The following is a 23,581-nucleotide window of genomic DNA, read 5'->3' as shown; positions in this document are numbered from 1 at the left end:
ATGTATCATGGCAGTTTTCTGTTGAAATGAACACTAGAGGTGCTACAACACCAATCACTTTTATGCACTTTCACACAAATCACCAGTAAAATGGCAGATTAAAAGTTAATAAACACTTTTCACCTTGTTCCTCACACAATGCCATATTATGGCATCTAAACACTTTTACTAGCATATGGTTTGTTAGGAGATACATTTTTACATTTACATTACAAAACCAACTGCATTTACAATCTTGTTCGTGTGTGATCATGTTATATAGTTGCACAACTGATAGAGCGTTGGATTTGTGATGTAAAGGATCGGGTATGAGTCCTGAAGAGCACACAAGTCGACACAAGAGACAAAAGTGTCATACCAGCAGCACAAAATGACATGGTTGCTTCAGCAATTCTGTTTTTCATGTCCAATTTTCATCCTATGACACTATCGGTTAGGTTTAGTAATAAGGTTTAGGGTTGGGAGGTCAGTTTTTTTAATGCAAATCTCGATTGAGCATTAATCTTAATAACCTCATCTATTTGAGAGAACATTTCATTTGCTTTTAGCGCCACACAGTGGACATTTCACTTTGGAACTTAAGCGAAATTTGTAAGGAAAAAAGCATAAAATAATTTAGAAAAGAAAGTGATGATTATACCAGATTAGAAAAGGCCAAATTTTCTAGCTGTGCTGCTTTTGGAGTGAACAATGCATTGCAAATCTATGATACACAAAGTCCAACGTGATCTCATGAGTGTTTGTACGTGTTAATGTTTGCATAGACACCAAAACATAAAATATTGATATATTGACAGCATCTAAATCGTTCTAATTTTACGTATGAACAACTTTAGAGACAAATATGTACAAATCCTTATTGACTACAGGAATATTGGATTCATGAAATTAATCTGTTAATTTTATTAAACATAATCAGTGAGGTTAAATCACATTTATTTAACACAGTTGAAACATTTGACATTATACTGTTGACATGTTTGTGTGAGATATGATGGCTTTACAAAGTGGATTAGGAGATTTTCAGTGATTTATCATCATAAATTCCACTCTCTACCTCATGCAAAGCTCTTGTATGTTGTCAGAGAGCAATTTGAATGTAGCACAGCAATGTTTGGACTATTTTTGTACCATTTCCTTTCTAAATATCTTGTTGCGATTACATTTATTTGTATGTTACATTATTTTTATGGTTAAAGTTAGGTTAGACTATGCTAGACTTTTTTTGTTTGAAATGAACAAAATTACACCAAAATTAAAAAGTACACCAACAATCCATTTTCCAAACCTTGTTTTTGCCATACCCCGATTCACTATGGAAAGCCTATAATAATTATTTATGTTTTAGTGCTGTCGGGACGGGCCGAGCAGGACAGGTTACAGCGGTGCCATGCCCCAGATGGGAGTAAGGTTTAGGAGTGTAATGGTAACCAGCTGGTATGCACACTGGTTCAGCCAGATTTAGGCAAGACAGATTCAGGCAGGACCGGTTCGATATGTGGTGACAGGTATGGTAGTAGTTTGAAGCTAAAAGCTTGTAGTTACAACAAATGAGTGACACTGACCATGGATCATTCAAAAAGGCAACCCTCTGGGGAATCATCCGTTTTCAAAATAAAGAAATCTCAATCTGAAAAGTGTCTGCAAGCAAAAAGGGAAAGCGTCAGAGTCTGTAATAATAAAACACGAAACAACATCGGCTTGGCTTTTTAATTTTTTGAGGGGAGGAGGCGTTTTGTTGTTGTTAATTACATTTGCTCAGATAAGTTTATCATCTGTATCCATGGTTACACCGGTTTCCCTCAAACCATCAGATTCATCTGCGCAAGAGAGCAGAGCCAAAACCAGACTGACTTAATTACCAAAACAGTGTTCCTCTGCAAGTAACTTGCAGTTCTATGCTTAAACTGCTAGAGGGCCAAAGGTATATAGTGTAGCTGTCACTGTATTTTAACATGCCTGTTTTGTTCTTACAACTGTTTAAAAGTGTTTAAGGGATCTAAAATACAGTAAGTATAAAATATTATAAATGTAAATATACCAATATAATTATTATATAAAGGATTTTAATAATTTTTTATGTATTTATCTAAAGTTGTGAAAATTTTAAATATGCTGTCAATACATCCATAATGTACGTTTCAGCTTCTATCCAAATGTACAAAAGTGTATCTTTAAATTTTACTTGTAATAGATATGGAATCATTGACAATGGACCATTTAATTATTTAAAAAATAATGCACACCTGAAGTGGCCACGATGCACAGTGCACTGTTAGTTTGAAAACGTTACTTTAGAACTTGTAACGGAGGATGTGTTGCTTCTCAGGACTGAAGTAACAAGGTAGTGTGTGTGTGTGTGTGTGTGTGTGTGTGTGTGTGTGTGTGTGTGTGTGTCACCGAGTGTAAATGTGGGTGAGACAAGAGAGAGAAGGGGAGGACAAGGGGGCTTTTAAACCAAAACTGATATAAATTTAGGATATAATAGACATTTGTCATTCTTTACTAGCATGTACGCTGTGTGTGTGGCTGAGACAACAGTGAATTGGGGGTTGCAAGGGTGATTTTCAATCGAAAATGAAATACGTTTAAGTTATATAGAAACTGTTTGTCATTCTTATCTGATGTACTTAACTTGTCTATGTATTAATTGGTAATTTTGTTGTGGTTGCCCATAAGGCTCTTTGAAATAAGTGAAATAATTTGGCGAAGTGATATGGAACATAATACGGTAGAGAAGACCTAGAACTACCTCACATCCATGTGAAAATAATTACACGTCTTAGAACGTCTGTCAACCAATCAGAACCAAGTACTCAACTCACCCGTGGTATAACTACAAATAATAATGAGATCATGCAGTCATATAACCTAGTATACAACCACCTATATAATTTAATATTTATACTAGTTTTTTATTCTGTGCACAAGCTCATATAGTTCTTTCTTGCAGAAACACAGGGTGATTTTAGCATGTTTAACCTGCATAAGAATCCAGGCCTAATTTAATTTGGCCAGAAAAATATGAATGTGTTTGCACTCCCTTTTTCACATTTTCATTCATATCTTTAGCCTGAAATAAAACAAAATGAAAATGCAGGCACACAGTTGTAAAGACAGACTGAAACTCATAAAAAAAGCAGTAGTAGAATGATCAGTTTTACAAATCTGGGAACACAGTGCTTGTCTTCAAGCACAGATACTGAAACCCAAGAAATGTAATATCTCTGCACCTGCTACCATCAGAGAGCGATGGATTCCTGTGATGATGTGAAAATTTACAAGATGCATTTCAAAGCTCCCTCACTCACTATGGTATGAAATTGGTCTCAAAATGATTAACAAATGTATGCATACTTATCCGTCAATTTGATACGTAAATGTTACAAATGTGTCTTACAATCCACAGACAAATGCTTTTGAACTTGTGTCTGTGAAATTCAAAATTAAATTAATGTGCTGGGGTTTGTACAAATTGAGACATATTTGTGAACACAAATGTTCCCTTTTGTATAAATGTATTGTCTCTGGTTACTTGACTGTAACCATTGTTCCCTGAAAAAGCGGAACAAGATGCTGCGCTTGATTCAGCGCTTATGGGAATGTCTTTAGGAGTGACTAGCTGTGAAAGTGTGCAACACATCAATGAAATTGACTAGAACCTTTATAGCCTCTGTCGGTGACATCATCAGAATGCGGCAGTACCAGAGTAGATGTGCCACAGGAGCATCGTCAGGTCTGAAGAGCTGTCCTGGGACATCCTCAGTGGGGCATTGAAGTGCAGCATCTCGTTCCACTTTTCAGGGAACAAAGGTTACAGTCAGGTAACCCAAGACATTCCCTGTCAAAAGCTACAGTTAATGCTGCGCTTGATATAGCGCTTATGGGAACGAGAATACCCACGCCACCACACTGTGGGTGTCTGGACCCCTTTATGGTTGTGTAGTGTGTACTCACTAGAACACGAAAGGTCTCAGACATGAGCTTGTGATGTTGACTCAAGGACGTGAGAGCCTGGAGTGGCATGAACATCCAAACTATAAAATCTTAAGAATGTGTGTGGAGAGGACCAGCCTGCCGCATTACAAATATGCTAAAGCAAATATGCTATATACACCCCCGCCAAAGCTTTAGATGAAGCAATCCCCCTTGGTAGAATGTGCCATGATGCCTACTGGCGAAGCTTGACTGCGTGCCTCAAAGGCAAGGGCAATATCATCCCTCACCCAATGTGACACTGTCTATTTTGTGGTGGCCGTCCATCTGTTATGGCCCCCAAGACAAACAAATGGCTCTGACTTACACCACCAGCAAGTATGGTGGACGTAGGCCTGAAGAGCATGGACTGGACACAGTCTGTGAAAGTTCTCCTGGTCTGACATCGTGAACGGCAGAGGACAGAAGGCCTCAAGAGTGACCAGATGTACGATCTAGAAAAGGAACCTTAGGCAGGTAGTCAGGATGAGGATGCAATATCGCTTTTGCCATTCCTGGGGCAAAGTCTAAGCAGGATGGCAAGACAGACAGAGCCTGTAAATCCCCAATTCTTTTTAAAGTAGTAATAGCCATAAGAAAAAACATCTTTAGAGTCAGAATCTTGTCAGACACCGACTCTAGAGGTTCAAAGGGGGTCTCAACCAGACCCTCAAGGACTATAGAAAAAAGGAACACATACGTGAGAATGCTCTTTGTAGACTACAGCTCAGCATTCAACACCATAGTGCCCTCCAAGCTTGATGTGAAACTCCGGGCTCTGGGCTTAAACAGCTCGCTGTGCAGCTGGATCCTGCACTTCCTGTCAGGCAGACGTCAGATGGTTAGAATGGGCAGCAACATCTCCTCATCACTGACCCTCAACACTAGAGCCCCGCAGGGCTGTGTTCTCAGCCCACTACTGTATTCACTATACGCACATGACTGTGTGGCAACACAGTGTGGATCACTGACAATGATGAAACCTCTCAACCTCTCCCTCAACGTCAGTAAGGCCGAGGAACTCACAGTGTGGATGGTCCATCCACACTGAGGCCGTTGTGAAGAAGGCTCACCAGCGCCTCTTCTTCCTGAGTCGGCTGATGAAGTTTGGAATAAACCGCCACATCCTCACACGGTTCTACACCAGCACTGTAGAGAGCATCCTGACTGGCTGCATCACCGCCTGGTTCGGCAATAGCACCTCCCACAACCGCAAAGCCCTACAAAGTGTGGTGCGAACTTCCAGACACATCATCGAAGGTGAGCTTACCTCCCTCCAGGACATCTATAACAGGCGGTGTGTGAAAAAAGCTCGGAGGATCATCAGAGACTCCAGCCACCCAAGCCATGGGCTGCTCTCACTGCTACCATCAGGCAGCCGGTATCGCAGCATCAGGACCCGCACCAGCCGACTACATGACAGCTTCTTCCCCCAAGCAATCAGACTTTTGAACACTTGATCTCTGACAATCAATATACATCAGCACTGCACTTTATTAATCTTATTATGTGACACTGGACCGTCATAATTATATTCTCCACAATACAACTACAGTATATATATATATATATTTTATATACTTTTTAATTTTATTGTATGTGCATTCTATATTGTGTGTATTGTTTACTGTACATTGTATATTATTATTGTGTTGTGTAATTATGTGTACATTTTATATGTAAATTGTGTTGTGTAAATATGTTGTTTATTGCAAATTGGTATATGTCTCGTCACTTTCATGACTGCTATGTTGCTCAAGACTTTCACCCACTGTTGCACTTATGTATATGGTCGTGTGACAATAAAGTGATTTGATTGATTGATTGATTGATTGATTAATTGATTATAGCTAAGTCCTAGGAAGGGATCCTGGTTCTAACGGGAGGCCTCAGTCGCATGGCCCCATGAATGAAGCAAGCAAGCAAATTATGTTTCCCCAGTGGCATCCTGTCAATCAAGGCATGGCAAGCCAACAGTGCGGCCACATAAACCCTGAGAGTAGCAGGTCATGTGCCTGCTGATAATGTCTCCTACAGGAAGTCCAGATTTGACGCAATCTGGCAGTTAACTGGACATGCATTATGTGCAGTGCACCACCTTTCAAAGACACCCCATTTATTGGACATACATTTTCCTAGTGACATGAGCCCTAGCACTCAGAATGGTCTCAATAACTCCAGGTGAAAACCCAGTGTCCCTCAGTTGGTACCCTTCAGGGGCCGAAAATGAAGGTTCCACTGCTCGGGCAGGGATGAAATATTGTTCCCTGTACTTGAGACAGAAGGTCCCTCCTCTCCGGTATCGCCCAAGATGAGTTGTCGAGGAGAGATATTATCTCTGAGAACCATACTCTGTTCGGCCAACTCGCCACTATCAGTAAGAGGCAAGATCCTTCTTGGTGAACTTGGTTTAGAACTCCCGGGAGCAGAGATACTGGAGGAAACATATACAGGTGCATTTTGGGCCATGTATGCGCCCACGTGTCCAGACCCAGGGGGGCTGGGTGACTCAGAGAAAAGTAGAGGGACATTGCGCTGTGTTGGGAGGCAAAGAGGTCCACCTCTGCTTCGTAAAATCTTAACCAGATTTGTTTCACTACCTCGGGGTGGCGTTTCCATTCTCCCGTCGGTATTTTCTGTCTGGACAGTAAATCCTCTCCCACATTCAGGCGTCCAGGGATATATACTGCTTTGATTGACAGGAGATTGCCCTGGGCACAAAAGAAAATCTGCCACTCTAGACTGTTTAGCTGGTGCGACCGCAGACCTCCTTAGTGATTTATGTAAGAGACTGCCACTGTGTTGTCCACCCACACCAGGACATGGCAGCTTCTCAGATGCAGGAGGAAGTACTTCAGGGCCAGAAATACAGCCATCAACTCGAGACAGTTGATGTGCCAATCGAGCTGATGACCCTACCATTCCCCTTGAGCTGGACGACCACTTAAGACTGCTCCCCAGCCCAACAGGGAGATGTCTGTCGTTAAAAATCTTCGACTGCAAGACACACTTAGAGTGGGACCCAAGGTGAGGAACCGGGGTCTGAGCAACATAGAGAGGGTGAGTTGCCCGCAGAGCGTAACCCTTATCTGCCTTTGGGGATTGGCTCTTGGATGAAACCCCTGGCTTTGAGCCACAAATGGAAGGGTCTCATATGCAAAAGGCCCATAGGGATCACAGAGGAAGCAGATGCCATTAGACCTAGTATTCATTGATACTGACAAGCAGTGCAACCTTGACCTAGCCTGACCTTGCTCAGGGTGTTCTGAATGGAAATGATTCATGCGGGAGACAATTGTGCCTGCATAGTGATCGAATTCCATATAACCCCCAGATAAGTGATTCCCTGGGTGGGAGAGAGAACGCTCTCTGAAGTTAAGTCTCAGACCCGGAGAAACCAGATGAGCTAAGACGATATCCCTGTGCTGAACTGCCAGTTCTTGGAACTGTGCTAGGATCAGCCAGTTGTCTATGTAATTCAAAATGCGGATGCCCCGGAGTCGCAGAGGAGCCAGTGCTGCATCCCTGCATTTAATGAATGTGCGGGTTAATAGGGCTAGGCCAAATGGAAGAACCTGATACTGGAAGGCTTCGCACCCGAAAGCGAACCTCAGGAACTTCCTGTGCTGTGGCGGAATTTCTATATGAAGATATGCATCCATGAGATCGATGGTGACCAGCCAAACGTGATGTTTGGCTTGTGACACGATTGTCTTGATAGTTAGCGTCTTGGACTTGAACATCCATCCAGTTCAAGCCTTGAAGATCTAAGGTCGGACGCAACCCCCCACCTTTTTTGGGAACCAGGAAGTATTCGCTGTAATAACCTGACTCTTTCTCTGGAAGGGGAACATGTTCTATGGCCCCTTATACCGAGAGATTTTGCAGTTCTTTTCACAGTAGAAATGCCTGCTCCGTTTATGGTAGTGGGGACCACGCCATTGAAACACGGAGGGAGGCGAGCGAATTGAATTCTGTAGCCCTTCTCTACTGTTCTTAGGACAGCATCAAAACATCTGGCAGAAGTTTCCACGCTGCCAGGTACTCTGAGATGAGTTTTAATTGAAGACTTCCTGTTGAGGGGGTGTTGAGTGTTCCGTGTCCTGGATTAAGGCAGGAAGCAACGGTACACACAAATCTTTGTTGGAAGTGAAGGGTGAGGGTCAAAATCCCTTGGCTCTTCAGATATATCAATACATATATATATATATATATATATATATATATATATATCCTTTTATATCAATATCTATCTGTATTCTGTTGCTTAACTTTTAATAAAGTGATGAATTAACTATATGCATGATCACATAATCAATTCTATTTTCTTATGCATAATTGAAATATACTTTGAATCATATGTGTGTTGAATGTGAATTAGTCTCTTTTAGGAACATTCCAGAGTCTCTCTGTCCTGCACGTCGGCTGAAGGTCTTTTGGGGGATAAGCTTATTTGTTACGCTCTCCAGCCTCTCAGGGGAGGGGGTCAGGGGGAATGCGTTAAACATGTGTTCCAGATGTATTCTGTGTTTGATTGTTACCTTTCCATGACTAATTATATGGTTTAAAGTCTTATGTAATAATACCTGAATAGTAGAAGTGTGATTTTCTCTTATTATTTCTTTAGGGAAGAAATGTATGTTATTTCAACCCTCTCCTCTGCCCGAGGAGTGAATATTTTATCTCTCTGTTTTGGTTTAAATGGCCTGATAATGTGTGCTCTAGCTGTCTTGTGCCCAGAGAAGGACTGTCGTTCGTCAGTGTTTTGTGTGTGCATTTGACCTTCTACCTAGGTTTTGAACCAGGGGTGCACACCAGGCTGACTCGAAGACGCCCCGCGACCATCTGCGAGGTCACTTCAGACGTAAATCTCGGGCGCGGACGACAAGTGCGCTGATTAATGTTGATAGGCCATTTAACTATCTATATGTTGTGACTTTATGTTCTTTTAGCCAATCAGGAGTAAAATAATGGAATGTACGTCCTTGCAAATGGTATAATTGATGTAAGATTTTGTGTAAGGTACGAGTTAGCTTTCGATCTCCTCGTGAGACTTTGTCGCTGGCTCTACCAATTTCACTGCAAACTATTCTTCAGTAAATTTTGAATCTTTAATTGAATTTCTCGACTCCTGGTTTTCTTTCTCCATATCTGGTCCGGGTCATAACTGTTATACCCCTAACAGAAGCCTCTATCACCCGAAACACCAAAGGCGGCGGGAGTGAAGAGGATTCATGAGGGTATCGGGAGGGCCTAAGTGGATGGTACACGCACCCTGTCCTGAGGGGAACTACCCCCACAAGGCTGGGTACAAGACCATCAGGGCTTCTTTCTTTTAGAAATCAAGACCCTGAGGACCTGCTTGGGCGGCTGCTGAGGGCGACGAGCCTGTCCCCAGTCCTTACGATGGGGAACACGACTCGCCACGCTCTGTTTCTGAGCCTCCCTCCTAGCAGAGTCGGGGTGGGACTGGGTGGCTGACGGCCCCGCCCCCTGAGTGCAGCGAGGAAAAAACTGCATAAAAAATGCTTCGTGGCTTTTCGCCTCCTGGAATCTGGAGATAACATATCATGGTGTAGTAAGAAAACACTATCCTTATCCCAGATGCCCGAAAGGTTAAACCATAAATGCCTCTCCGTGCTGACTAAAGCGGACATAGACCGGCCAATAGCACGGGCTGTCTGCTTGGTTGCATGGAGAGATAGATCTGTGGCCCGACGAAGTTCAGAGAAGGCTTCTTCGTCAAGCGTTGCACCCGAACTCATGTCTTTCAGTAGGTCAGCCTGGTAATCCTGTAACACAGCCATGATGTGCAGCGCAGCACCAGCCTGACCTGCCGCTTGATATGCCCTCCCTACTAGAATGGAGGAAGTCCTGCATGGCTTAGTGGGGAGAGCGGGTTTTTTTCAATGATGATGCCGAACTCGGTGAGAGATAAACCACAAGTTTCTCTTCGACCGGCGGCATCATTGAATACCCTCACGCCTCAGCACCCACGATAGTCGAATATAACGACGTCAAGGGCACGTGAACGCGAGAAGTATAAGGTTTCCTCCACGAACGAGAAAGCTGTTCGTGGAGGTCATCAAAGAAGGGAAGGGACTGATGAGGCGTTCCCTTCCCTTGGCCACCAGACAGAAATCTGTCCTCTAATTTGGAGTGTTTGGGGGGTTTCTTGATCGCGTGGCCAGTCTAACAGAAGTCTGGCCACCGCACGAATAACCACATCAAGTAACTCCTCAGAAGATTTTGAGTCATGTTTGGAGTGCTCAGAGGTGGATAACTCGAAGTCCGCAGACCCAAGAGTATCAAGGTCCCCCTCATGAACTGAAGAAGCACCGGAGCGCGCTTCAAGATCACGGGAAGGACCAGCCTGATCTGGAGAGAGAGCGAGCGAAAGGGACGGACCCGTCTCTTGCTCCTCAACCTGATCCATACGAGAGCCCCACGAATGAAGTGTGGGTGCCGGCTCTCGGAAGTAAGCAAGGCGAGCGGGAAGCATATTGACCGAAAGTAGGTAGTAAATACATGTGTACAAGTTCTTCCCCCAAACAATCAAAGCAAAACTGATGCGTAACCCTCTCCATAGAATATAAACAGGGAAACATGCAACGTTTGCCTTGACTCTCCGACATTTTTCTCTCCTTTTTTTAAAAAAAAAAAAATAATAAATATATATATACAGTATATATATATATATCTTCTTTTTTCAGGGCAAAGAGAGAAGAAAAGAAAGTTCTGCGCACTGCCTAACAACTTCTAACTCCTAACAAAGGGAGAAACAAAGAAAGTTTTGACAGGCTTGTGAGACACACACACACAGAATGGGCTCTGAAAAAAATTGATCTGACGACACGCTGGTGACGCGTATATTTATCCAATGATGATCTCACCAGCCGAGGATATAAATTCCGGTCAATGTTCATTGACGTGTTACACACATATTCACAGCTGGTCACAATGTAGGATTGTTCCCAAAGCACTTTTCTCAGCGCAGCATCCTAGTGAAGCTTTTTGTAAAGGGAACATGTACACACATGTTGCTCACATATTATTGTAGCCAAGTTTGTGCTGAATACCGTGTAATCAGACTTTAGCCATTAATGTGTTTTTAAGCAACTGAAAAAAGCACAAATGTCAAGGCATGTCAAAATTCTCCAGGGCCCAAAACACCCTGAGACCCCAGAGGGTTAAGTAACCCGACATGCTACCACTAGATGGTGATCTCAGTTTACAGAAATACCATCAGGCAGGGCATGGTTTATTCACAAGGTCAATGAGCAAGCACTCCACACTTCAAGTAAACAGAGGCTGACATCAACAGAAAGGATCAAATATTTGTCTCAATTTCTCATATATAACTAAGGATAATGTCCTATTTTAAAAGGCGAAAAAAAGCCAATTTTAGAGTACAAGTCCTGGTGACAATGCGTTTGTGTTACATGTCAGTAGCTTCTAGTTAATAGGATTCCAACAACTGACTGTGTCGTTGTTTCTGGCACCAGTCGGCATTAAAGTCTGCTGTTTTAATCTGAACAAAGTGTGGCAGCGGGGGTGTGGTCGAGCGTTAAGAGGCATACACCTGAGCCAGATTATGATTAACATCTGTTTCTAATTGTAGTGAGATTGGGGAGAATGGTATATAAGGGACCACGCCAGTGGCATGAAGAGAGAGCTACCTGTCTGAAACAAACTGCCCTATGTCAAGCTAACGTGTGTAATGCTGAAAAGAAATTTTGAGTTTGTTTATTAAAATTCTTAGCTTTTGAGTTAAAGTATCCAGTTCCCTTTGTCCTCCTTTCCCTCGCTACGCGAAGTCCATACACAAAGTATATAGAGTGACAGTGGGTTGCACCAATAAGGAATGACAATTCTGTTTCACTAAACTTTAATCCTTGTTTAAAAGTATTCAGGGTTGTACATGGTCATTGTACATGCTGCTGAAACATTTTCGTAACATGCTTGATTGACCTTGTGTACTAACAATCTACAGATTGTTTCAGAATTCATCAGGACGGACAAATTTAATCACAGATGAAGGTTTTAATCACTGGTTAAAAGTTGAATCTTTGATTTGTTAAACCATATTAAAAAGTTAATTGCTGCAACACAACTCTAATTAAAATATAATTTGGATCAACAAACCCTGGATTAGCTCTAAATTCTGCTTAATTTAACTTATTGGTGTAACCCACCCTGAAACTTTTGTCTACATAAGTGTCAAAGCATGTTATTAATTTTGTAGAATCCAAACACCTGTTACTGCTGCATCCTTTCTTAGGTTACACTTTTAGAAGCCGTTACATCTTGGTCTCATGAAACACAATTAGATTGCACAAATTGTACTGTAGTGTTTTAAAATTATTGAAGAAGAAAAAAACAAGGTATAAATGCAGAAGAACATCAGTGCAGCTACAAGTGCCTTCATAAAACATGAATCATGTTTACAGATGTATCTGCTGATATAAGAATTGGTTTCCACAATATGTAAATAATAAATATGTTTGTTTTTCCCCCAATAAGGCAACATATATGAATTACATGATATACTATTTCAGATTCAGACAATGATGATTAATTCATTGCTTATAACTTTTCAGATTTTTTCTGTGCATTGCCCATCAACTTCACACTCATTTGTTCCAGCTCCTGTGCAGGATACATTTTCAAATTAATATGATCCTTTATTGTTCTTTTATGTGAAGTCAGACTTTTTAAGTAATTTTTCCATGTCTTCAAATGAAAGTGCAATGAACATTTACATAAATAATTAACATTGTCTTATTTTGCCAGGACTTGTTTTGTGAATATGAAAATAGAATGACAGTTGTCGTAATTTACTCACCCTCATGTTGTTCCAACCCATGACTCCTCTAGTCTATTTATGCACCTCCTAATCTCTTTCATGGGATGTTAGTTAAACAATGACAGATTTAATATTTGGGTTAAGTATCCCTTTAAATGTGTAAATATTGTTTTACCACAGCATTTAAAGTAAGGTTTTAAGAAAGTGTATCTGTTTAAAATAAAACGACTCAAATTCAAGTCTGTTCGCTGAAGAGGCATTTCATTTTAAATGTACATATACAACATGTAAAACTAAAGTGTCTTCCACATAATTTCATTGTTCAACTAAGAGTGTGTTATGTCTTTAGCGGAATAAGGCGATTAATCTAGGTTACAAATTGTAATTTATGTTACTACGAAACACAGCAAAATCTGGGTACAATTTGATATAACAAATACACTTAAGGATAGATTACACACATCTAATAAATACATGTGTACATCTACAAATTAATATCTATAGAAAAAAGGGAGAAAAATACTTTAGATTTTACTTTACAAATACTTTTATTTTACAGTTTATTTACAACGTTTTGACTCCAAATGGTTCTTCATAAGGTCAAACAAAATGAAACATGGTTTGTTATGTTTGGGTTGTAATAATTTCATTAAACTGGAACGTTAGCAGTGTGTCAGTATTTTTTTCCCTTTTTTCTACACATTTTATATACACTAAAACAATGGAATTGAACATAACAGCTAAAACTCTGTGGCAATTTGCTTGAGTTTACCCTTCTTTCATACTGCATGGTGTTTTGTCAGTTGTCTGGGACTGATAGATACATCTAGCCAGGGCAAGAGCCGGATTCACAGATGCTTTGTACTCTCTTTGTACACTCTTTTGTAAGTCAAAAAGTTCAAGAAGTCAATACAAATGGAGTGTAAAAAAAATTTCTGTTCATGCCGGGAGGAGGATGTCCACTGTAACAGACGTAGGATCTATGTGCAGGCTTTAATAAAATGATGACAGCAAACGAGAACCCAAAACAACAACAAACAGGAACTGACAAAGGAACTAAACTAGAGGGTAAAAAAAAGCTATTGAGGGATTGAAGACAGGTGAGAACAATCAGGAACAGATGTAGTCTGGGAAAACACTTCAAGAGTCCAATGAAACATGAGGGAGACAGACTGTGACATAATCCCCCCACCTCCACCCCTTTTAGAGGCGACTCCTGGTGCCCCAAATATGGTTGGGGAGGGCAGGAAGATACTGGTGAGGAAGGGGACCCAGAAGATGACCAGGTGGCTAAGGAGGAGACCCCAGGGATAGGATTGGGTCCAAAGGTCTTGGAGGGACTGGGTCAGGAGGTCTGGGAGGCGGCCACATGGCAGGGACTTGATCAGGAAGCCTGGAAAGTGGCCACAAAGCAGGGACAGGGTCAGGAGACCTGGGAGGTGGCCACAGGGTCAGGACTGGGTCAGGAGGCCTGGGAGGCGGCCATAGGGCAGGGACAGGGTCAGGAGGCCTGGGGGACGGCCACAGAGCGGGGACAGGGTCAGTAGGCCTGGGGGTGGCCACAGGACAGGGAATGGACAGGCAGCAGAGCCGCTTGAAGAGGGAAGCTCAACAAAGGCAGGCAGAGCCAGGCGAGGCTCGACAAAGGCAGGCAGAGTCAGAAAAGGCTTTAAGGGTGGAGCCATGACAGGCTCGACAAGAGCTGGCAGTGACTGGGAAAAGGGGCTCCATGGTCGTGAGCATGGGCAGTGACTGGGGAATGACCTCCATGGTCGTAAGACCGGGGAGAAGGTGTCCTTTTCATTCTCCTCCTTTTCCAGACAGCTGGGGGCATAGTTACGGGAGCGGACAAGACCACAGGCATTGGCTCTGGCCAGAGCCTTCTCAACATATTCACAGAGCATCCAGTGAAGATTAGCTGGATGCATCAGTTCTTTCAGTGCAATATTCATACCGGTCCGGAAGAAAAACAACAGAGAGCAGTCTGGATAGTGCACTAAATTTGCTAGTTCTAAGAACTCATGGGCGTGATCCTCAACTAGACGGTTGCCTTGCTTAAGAAGCAGGATACAGACAGCCGCTAAATCCATGTTGGGTCAGTTCAGGAGACGTAAAATCTGTGAGCAGGCTTTAATAAAATGATGACAGTCAAACAACAAACGGGAACTCAAAACAACAACAAACAAGAACTAATGAGGGAACGGAAGACAGGTGAGAAGAATCAGGAACAGATGGCAGTGATGAGGGCAGTGCCTACTGGGAAAATGCTTCAAGAGTCCTAGGAAACATGAGGGAGACAGACTGTGTCATCCACCTCCATTAACCTTCTCTGTTTCACTTCGCAGAGCCAGCATCATCTGTTAAACTTCTCATGTAGGGCCTAAATCATGATGGTAACTGTGATATACTTCTAAATTAATAGAATGCCTGAAGAAGATCTTTGAAAAAAACACTGTAAGATATTACAGATTTGCAAGCTTTTGAAAAATGTTCCCCATTGTATTGTGTACGCACCTGCCCATGATGTGTTTACTGTATTTATGGGTTTAACAGCATTATCATTGACCATAAGTTATCAACTGAACGTGATTTACTGATACCTATACTAAATTATGAAACCTAAATTATAGAGCTCACATTAAATAAAAATAATAATAAAAAAAAAATGTTAGAGGGCATTCATTTATCAAGAAAATTCAATCACTTCTGCTGGAAAAACAATAAACAGAGTTGTACTTTGAAAAAATAACTATGCCTATGGGCAATGGTTTAAAAGTAAACAAAGCTTTTTTTTCCTTTTATTTATTTATTTTTATTATTATTTAATTTCACTTCTATCAAAATGTACTTATGGCAGTTTACCTGAAAGATGTCCGGATGTTTTACACACGATTTACACAAGGTCAGGAGCAGGTGTAAGCAGGTACAAATTTCATTGGTACCAACTAACACTTTGAAAATACAAAAACATTCATGAATCTGAGAATTTACTTCAGAACAATTTATACAAAAATGTGTTCTGCTCGTGTTTCATGAATGAGGCCCACCGTTTAAAAGGTTAACAGGACATTTGTATTTCTAAAGAATAACATTGAACTGGTCTGCCATAACAACACAAGAGGGTTAAAAAAAAGAAAGTCATACAAATCTGGGATCCCAGGAGGGTGAGTAAATCATGAGAGAAATTCAAATGTATACCCTTATTGTAAAAATGTTTTCATGAAATTTCTACAACATCACATCTTATATAAATCTTAATATAACATATGTGCTGTTCATCTCTGTAATCATCTGTAATCACAATTCATGTTTAATGCAGACACTTGTAGCTGTGCTGCTTTTCTTCTCCATTGATGCTTTATATGAGACCAAGAAGTAACAGCATCTGACAGTGAAACCTGAGAAATGATGTAACAGTATAATAAGAGAAGGTCTGCACACTGAAAATGTTTCTAAAAGACTCTTACATTATTTAGCAGGAGGGGATTCAAAAACAAATGGCCAAAGCCGTCGTCAATGTGTCAATTCACATCTTATTTGGTCTTCTTTTAGATAACCTGTGAGTGTTATCAGGCGTACAAAATTAACTGATCAGCCTTCTATTATTTTTGTGATTTGTTTCCTGAAATCTGCACCTGTTTGGATACAACATTAAGAACTTCCCTAGTGCTTTGGCAACACAAACAGGGGCCAGATTCACAAAATATTCTTAAGAACAAAATTCTTCTTAACTACCATTTTCCTCTTAAGGATGTTTCATGAATATGGCCCCTGTTTGTTGTAGATTGACAATGCTGTGGGACTTTAGTGCAACTGGTAAGGCATAACAAAGCTTCATGACAACAACCTTGTTTCATTGTGTAACATTTCAAACAGGTTTTTTGTGTAGTTATTAATTATATTAAATGTATCCATCCAGCACTTGCCCTGGCTAGATGTATCTATCAGTCCCAGATAACTGACAAAACGTCTCTGGATACATGTGCAACCCTTGTTCCCTGAAAAAAGCGGAAAGAGATGCTGTGCTTTGCTAAGCGCTTTTGGGAACAATCCTGCATTGTGACCAGCTGTGAATATGTGTGTAACACGTCAATGAACATTGACCGGAATTTATAGCCTCGGCTGGTGAGATCATTAGATACACCTGTGGCCAGGCTATAAATAGGCGCGTCACCAGCGTGTCGTCAGATATCTTTTTCTGAAGATGCTTTGCTAAGCGCTTTTGGGAACGCAATACCCACGCCGCCGCACTGGGACTGTCCGGACCCCTACGGTTCTGATGTGTGCTTCACATGACCGAAGGTCTCAGACATGATCTTGAGATGTCGACTCATGGACGTAAGAGCCCGGAGAAGCATAAACATCTAAACCATAAAATTTAACGAATGTGTGCGGAGAGGACCAGCCTGCCACATCAAAAACTTGTTCAGACATGAGCTTGAGATGTCGACTCAAGGACGTAAGAGTCCGGAGTAGCATGAACATCCAAACTATAAAATCTGATGAATGTGTGCAGAGAGGACCAGCCTGCCGCATCACAAATCTGCTGCAGAGGGACCACTCTAGTCAAGGCTTTAGAGGAGGTGACCCCTCTGGTGGAGTGAGCCCTGACACCTACTGGCGAAGCTTGACCGCGCACCTCATTAGGCCAGGGCAATAGCATCCCTCACCCAATGTGACAGTCTGCTTGGTAGCGGCCACCCCTCTGTTGCGGCCCCCATAGCAGACAAATAATTGCCCTGACTTACGCCACTGGCTAGTGCGGTGGACATAAGTCTGAAGAGCACGGACTGGGCAGAGTCCGTGAAGTCTTTCCTGCTCCGGCGTTAACAACGGCGGGGAGCAGAAGGCTTCCAGAGTGACAGGATGTAGTTTCGAAAAGGTCACCTTAGGAAGGTAGTCAGGATGAGGATGCAGAATAGCTTTTGCCATACCTGGGACAAATTCTAAACAGTCAGGTAAAACAGACAGAGCCTGTAGATCCCCGATCCTCTTAAGAGAGGTAATCGCCATTAGAAAGACCATCTTTAGAGTCAGAAGTCTGTCAGACGCTGACTCTAGAGGTTCAAAAGGGGGTCTCAACCAGACCCTCCAGGACTATTGCTAAGTCCCATGAAGGAGTTCTGGTCCTAACGGGAGGCCTCAGTCGCATGGCTCCACGAATGAAGCAAGCGAGTGGAGGATGCCTCTCCAAAGGTACCTCGTCCATCAAGACGTGGCAAGCCGAAATGGCGGCCATATAAACCCTGAGAGTAGCGGGGCATGTGCCTGCTGACAGTTTTTCCTGCAGAAAGTCCAGAACTGAAACAATTTGGCAGTTAACTGGATCTGCACCATGTGAACTGCACCACTTTTATTGGTGTAGATTCTTCTGGTAGAGGGACCCCTAGCACTAAGAATGGTCTCGATAACCTAAGGTGACAGCCCTGTGTCCCTCCAGGGGCCAAACATTAAGTTTCCACAATTCGGGCTGGGGATGAAATATCGTCCCCTGTGCCTGAGACAGATGGTCCCTCCTGTTCGGAATCGCCCAAGGCGAGCCATCGAGGAGAGATATTAGCTCTGAGAACCATACCCTGTTCGGCCAGCGCAGAGCTATCAGTAAGAGGCAAGACACTTGCTGGCGAACACTGGCCAAGACTCCCAGGAGCAGAGAAATCGGGGAAAAACATACAGACGCATTCAGGGCCATGTATGCGCCATCACGTCCAGACCATGGGGGCAGGGTGACTCAGGGAGAAGTAGAGGAGACATTTCGCTGTTCATAGAGGCGAAGAGGTCCTCTTCTACCCTGTAAAATCTCACCCAGATTTGTTCCACTACCTAGCGGTGGAGTTTCCACTCACCTGTCGGTATTTTCTGTCTGGAGAGTAAATCTGCTCCCACATACGGGCATCCAGGGATATAAACTGCCCTGAGGGACAGGGGCTTGCCCTGGGCCCCAAGGAGAATCCGCCGTGCCAGAAATTTAGCTGACGTGAACGTGGACCTCCTTGATGGTTTATGTAAGAGACTACCGCTGTATTGCCCATCTGCACCAAGACATGGTAGCCTCTGGAGGAAGTATTTCAGGGCCAGAAATACCGCCATGAACTCGAGACAGTTACTGTGACAACCGAGCTGACGACCCTCCCATCCCCTTTTGCTGGACGACCACTTAAGACCTCTACCCAGCCCGTCAGGGAGTTGTCTGTTGTTAGCATCCCTAGAGTGGGACCCAAGGTAAGAAACCGGGGTCTGAACCACATAGCAAGGGAACGAAGCACGCGGCGCATAACCCTTATTAGCCCTAGGGGACTGGCTCTTGGATGAAATCCCCTGGCTTTTAGCCACAGCTGAAACGGTCTCATATGGAGCAGGCCCAAAGGGATCACCGTGGATGCAGACGTCATGAGACCTAGTATTTGTTGATACTGGTGAACAGTACAACCTTGACCTAGCCTGAGTTTGCTCAGGGTGTTCTGAATGGACGTGATACGAGCGGGAGACAACTGTGCCCACATAGTGATAGAATTCCATATAACCCCCAGATAGGTGATTCCCCGGGTGGGAGAGAGAACGCTCTTTGACGTTGAGTCTTAGACCCGGAGAAACCAGATGAGCTAAGACAATATCCCTGTGCTTAACTGCCAGTTCTTGGAGCTGCGCTAAAATCAGCCAGTCGTCTATGTAATTCAGAATGCGGATGCCCCTGAGTTGCGAAGGAGCCAGTGCTGCATCCATGCATTTCGTGAATGAGCGGGATGATAGGGCTAGGCCGAATGGAAGAACCCGATACTGGAAGGCTTCGTCCCCGAAAGCGAACCTCAGCAACTTCCTGAGCTGTGGCAGAATTCCAATATGGAAATATGCGTCCATGAGATCGATCGTGATCAGCCAATCGTAATGTTGGATCTGAGACACGACCGTCTTGACAGTTAGCATCTTGAACTTGAACACCCTGACCAAGCGGTTCAAGCCCCCCCCCCCACCCTTCTTGGGGACCAGGAAGTATCTGCTTTAATAATCTGACTCTTTCTCTGGAAGGGGAACACATTCATGGCCCCTTTGACCAAGACATTTTGCAGCTCTTTACACAGTAGATGTGTCTTCTCCGGTTTCAAGGTAGTGGGAACCACGGCGTTGCACCGCTTGGAATTGATGTTCAGTGGAGTGACTCCCTGACCGGTAGAGCCCATTTAGCAACATCGTCCCCGTCTTAGGGACCCAGATGAGCAGAGTGTTAGACATCTAGGATGAGGGGTGGAAAAGACTGATTGAGCAGTGTGTGCACTTGGAGTTGCCACCAGTAGTCGCAAAGTCAGTCAGTAAGGTAAACACCACCCTCAACAGAACTGTCTACATGGCAGCCGAAAATGGATGAGCTTAAACATCTTCAGGATGAAATTGGTGAAAAATGATGCACACTTTCATGTGAAAAGCTGAAAAAACTCAGTGTCTCTCTTCATCTAACATGAGAGGATGAGACAAATGTGACTCGTTTATCCCTGTTGAGCTGCCTTAGTAACTATCTTCTGAGAACTGAGCTAGATGAGTTAGAAGATGGCGGCATGGCTGAACTTTTGAAAATCAATGACAAACTGAGTCAGCTCATGGGAATCACAGTTAATGCTTCGGAGCCAGGGACCCAGAGAGAGGAAAATAAACCTGGCACGGCAGATAAAAAGTGGACTCAATAAGGGCTATCCAGAACAGGAAATAATAGATTCTGTCACACCAGGGCTGCAGCTGCGGAGCTATCTGGAGGGAAAGACAGGGCTGACACTACCAATGCTGAGACGGATACTTCAGTCTCACTATCAGGAGAAAAATGCTACTGAACTATATACAGGTGAAACTCGAAAAATTAGAATATCGTGCAAAAGTTCATTAATTTCAGTAATTCAACTTAAAAGGTGAAACTAATATATTATATAGACTCATTACAAGCAAAGTAAGATATATCAAGCCTTTATTTGATATAATTTTGATGATTATGGCTTACAGCTTATGAAAACCCCAAATTCAGAATCTCAGAAAATTAGAATATTACATGAAATCAATTAAAAAAAAGGATTTTAAATACAGAAATGTCGGCCCTCTGAAAAGTATAATCATGCATATGTACTCAGTACTTTGTTTGGGCCCCTTGTGCATTAATTACTGCCTCAATGCGGCGTGGCATGGATGCTATCAGCCTGTGGCACTGCTGAGGTGTTATGGAAGACCAAGATGCTTCAATAGCGGCCTTCAGCTCTTCTGCATTGTTTGGTCTCATGTTTCTCATCTTTCTCTTGGCAATGCCCCATAGATTCTCTATGGAGTTCAGGTCAGGCGAGTTTGCTGGCCAATCAAGCACAGTAATACCATGGTCATTGAACCAGGTTTTGGTACTTTTGGCAGTGTGGGCAGGTGCCAAGTCCTGCTGGAAAATGAAGTCAGCATCTCCATAAAGCTTGTCTGCTGAAGGAAGCATGAAGTGCTCTAAAATGTCCCGGTAGACGGCTGCGTTGACTCTGGACTTAATAAAGCACAGTGGACCAACACCAGCCGATGACATGGCTCCCCAAACCAACACAGACTGTGGAAACTTCACACTGGACTTCAAGCATCTTGGATTGTGTGCCTCTCCATTCTTCCTCCAGACTCTGGGACCTTGGTTTCCAAATGAGATGCAAAATTTGCTCTCGTCAGAAAAGAGGACTTTGGACCACTGAGCAACAGACCAGTTCTTTTTTTTTTTAGCCCAGGTAAGACGTTTGACATTTGAAGCCCATGTCCAGGACCCGTCTGTGTGTGGTGGCTCTTGATGCAGTAACTCCAGCCTCAGTCCACTCCTTGTGAAGCTCCCCCACACATTTGAATGGCCTTTTCCTGACAATCCTCTCCAGGCTATAGTCATCCCTGCTGCTTGTGCACCTTTTTCTTCCACACTTTTCCCTTCCACTTAACTTTCTATTAATGTGCTTTGATACAGCACTTTGAGAACATCCAACTTCTTTTGCAATTACCTTTTGAGGCTTTCCCTCCTTGTGGAGGGTGTCAGTGATGGTTTTCTGCACAACTGTCAGGTCAGCAGTCTTCCCCATGATTGTGAATTCAACTGAACCAGACTGAGAGACCATTTAAAGGCTCAGGAACCCTTTGCAGGTGTTTAGCTGATTAGAGTGTGACACTTTGAGCCTACAATACTGAACCTTTTCACAATATTCTAATTTTCTGAGATTCTGAATTTGGGGTTTTCATAAGCTGTAAGCCATAATCATCAAAATTATATCAAATAAAGGCTTGAAATATCTTACTTTGCTTGTAATGAGTCTATATAATATATTAGTTTCACCTTTTAAGTTGAATTACTGAAATTAATGAACTTTTGCATGATATTCTAATTTTTCGAGTTTCACCTGTAAGCAGCTCACCACCGAAGCACCACCTGCACAGTGGGAAATTTGAATTTTTAGCTCTGAAATGGGCTGTAACAGAAAAATTCAGAGACTATCTGTATTACGCACCAACCTTTACAGTGTTCAGCGACAATAACCCATTGACCTATGTCCTGACCTCGGCAAAGTTGAACGCCACCAGGTGTAGATGGGTATCAGAGCTCGCAGACTTCCACTTTACCATCTGCTACCGTCCCGGTAGGGAAAACATAGATGCAGACTCACTCTCCAGGATGCCAGTTGACCTGGAAACGACAATGAGAGAATGTACTGAGGAGTTCTCATCAGACTGTGTGGGTCTGATGAGACTGTGAAAAACCTGACTCCAAGAGGTGGGACCGGGCAACTGTGGAATTACTGGGAGGATGAAGTGCACGTTGTCACACGCCAGGTGGCAGATGATGCACCAATCTACGAAGTAAAACCTGAGCAAAGTAAAGGTAGATCAAGAGTTCTACATCGCAATCTTCTTCTTCCATGTGACAATCTACCTCTGAATATCACACCAACTCAACGTATCAAACCAAAGCAAGGACATCAACCAAGAAACAACGGAACTCAGCCCACCAGGGAGAGAGAATGTGAGCCAGAGTGCAATAATGAGTACTCCTTCAGAGTGGAGCCATATAAGATAAGACCACAAGAAAGCAGTAATCTCCTAGGAAACAGGGATCTGTTACCACCACAGTACCTTGTGAGCCACTATCTAGCTCTCCAGTGTCGGAATCATGGCCACAGTCACCTTCCGCTGAGTCGGAGGTAAAGTTTCCAGAGCCAGCCCCTGCACCTGTAATAAGACAAAAGTGTCATGAACACGAAACTGTTGACCCTATGGAACAAGACTTACCTGTGGACGAAACAACTGAAGCGCTTGGGTCCAGGCACAGGACCTCAGAGGAGGAAAACGAGCACCAACTCACCAGGAGGTAGCGACGGCCACCAAAAAAGTTTACCTATGACAATTTTGGGACCCCATCATGCTACAATGTGCAAATGGTGGGAAATAACCACTACCCACACCTTGCATCTAGGGGAATGACCGCTGGTTGTCCCTGGTTGTCAACGCCACCTTGTTACCCCCAGCTCTCATATGTGTGCTATTAACTCTGAAATGCACTACCACATAACCCCCCTCCCCCATATCTAGTCACTGTATGGTCTGCATTGAAGGTATGAAAAGCCAATATACACCACGTTACCCAGAAACTGTTTATTGCCCATAGTGAGAAACTAGTGAAAAAAAAAATGAGAAAGCAGACAAACAATGGACTGTTACCACCTATTACGAAAATGGACTGTTGTGCGGTCCTGAAACTGTGGACACTTGGAGACCTTCTTGTTGATACTTTTTGGATATTTTTCTTGCTTGAAGGACTTT

General features: G+C 43.1%; 1 protein-coding gene across 1 annotated transcript in view; it reads left to right on the top strand.

The window, feature by feature from the left end:
- Nucleotides 1–22,517, top strand: part of LOC127658287 (uncharacterized) — a 63,458-nt gene extending 40,941 nt beyond the window's left edge. The window contains exon 9 of the mRNA XM_052147497.1: nucleotides 22,243–22,517. Within this exon, the coding sequence (XP_052003457.1) occupies nucleotides 22,243–22,517 (275 nt within the window). The remainder of the gene's footprint in view (nucleotides 1–22,242) is intronic.
- Nucleotides 22,518–23,581: the final 1,064 nt, after the last annotated feature.

This window comes from Xyrauchen texanus, chromosome 17, assembly GCF_025860055.1.
Source record: "Xyrauchen texanus isolate HMW12.3.18 chromosome 17, RBS_HiC_50CHRs, whole genome shotgun sequence".
Lineage (NCBI taxonomy): Eukaryota > Metazoa > Chordata > Actinopteri > Cypriniformes > Catostomidae > Xyrauchen > Xyrauchen texanus.
The sequence above is the reverse complement of the archived record's forward strand: the minus strand, read 5'-3'. Positions and strand labels throughout refer to the sequence as shown.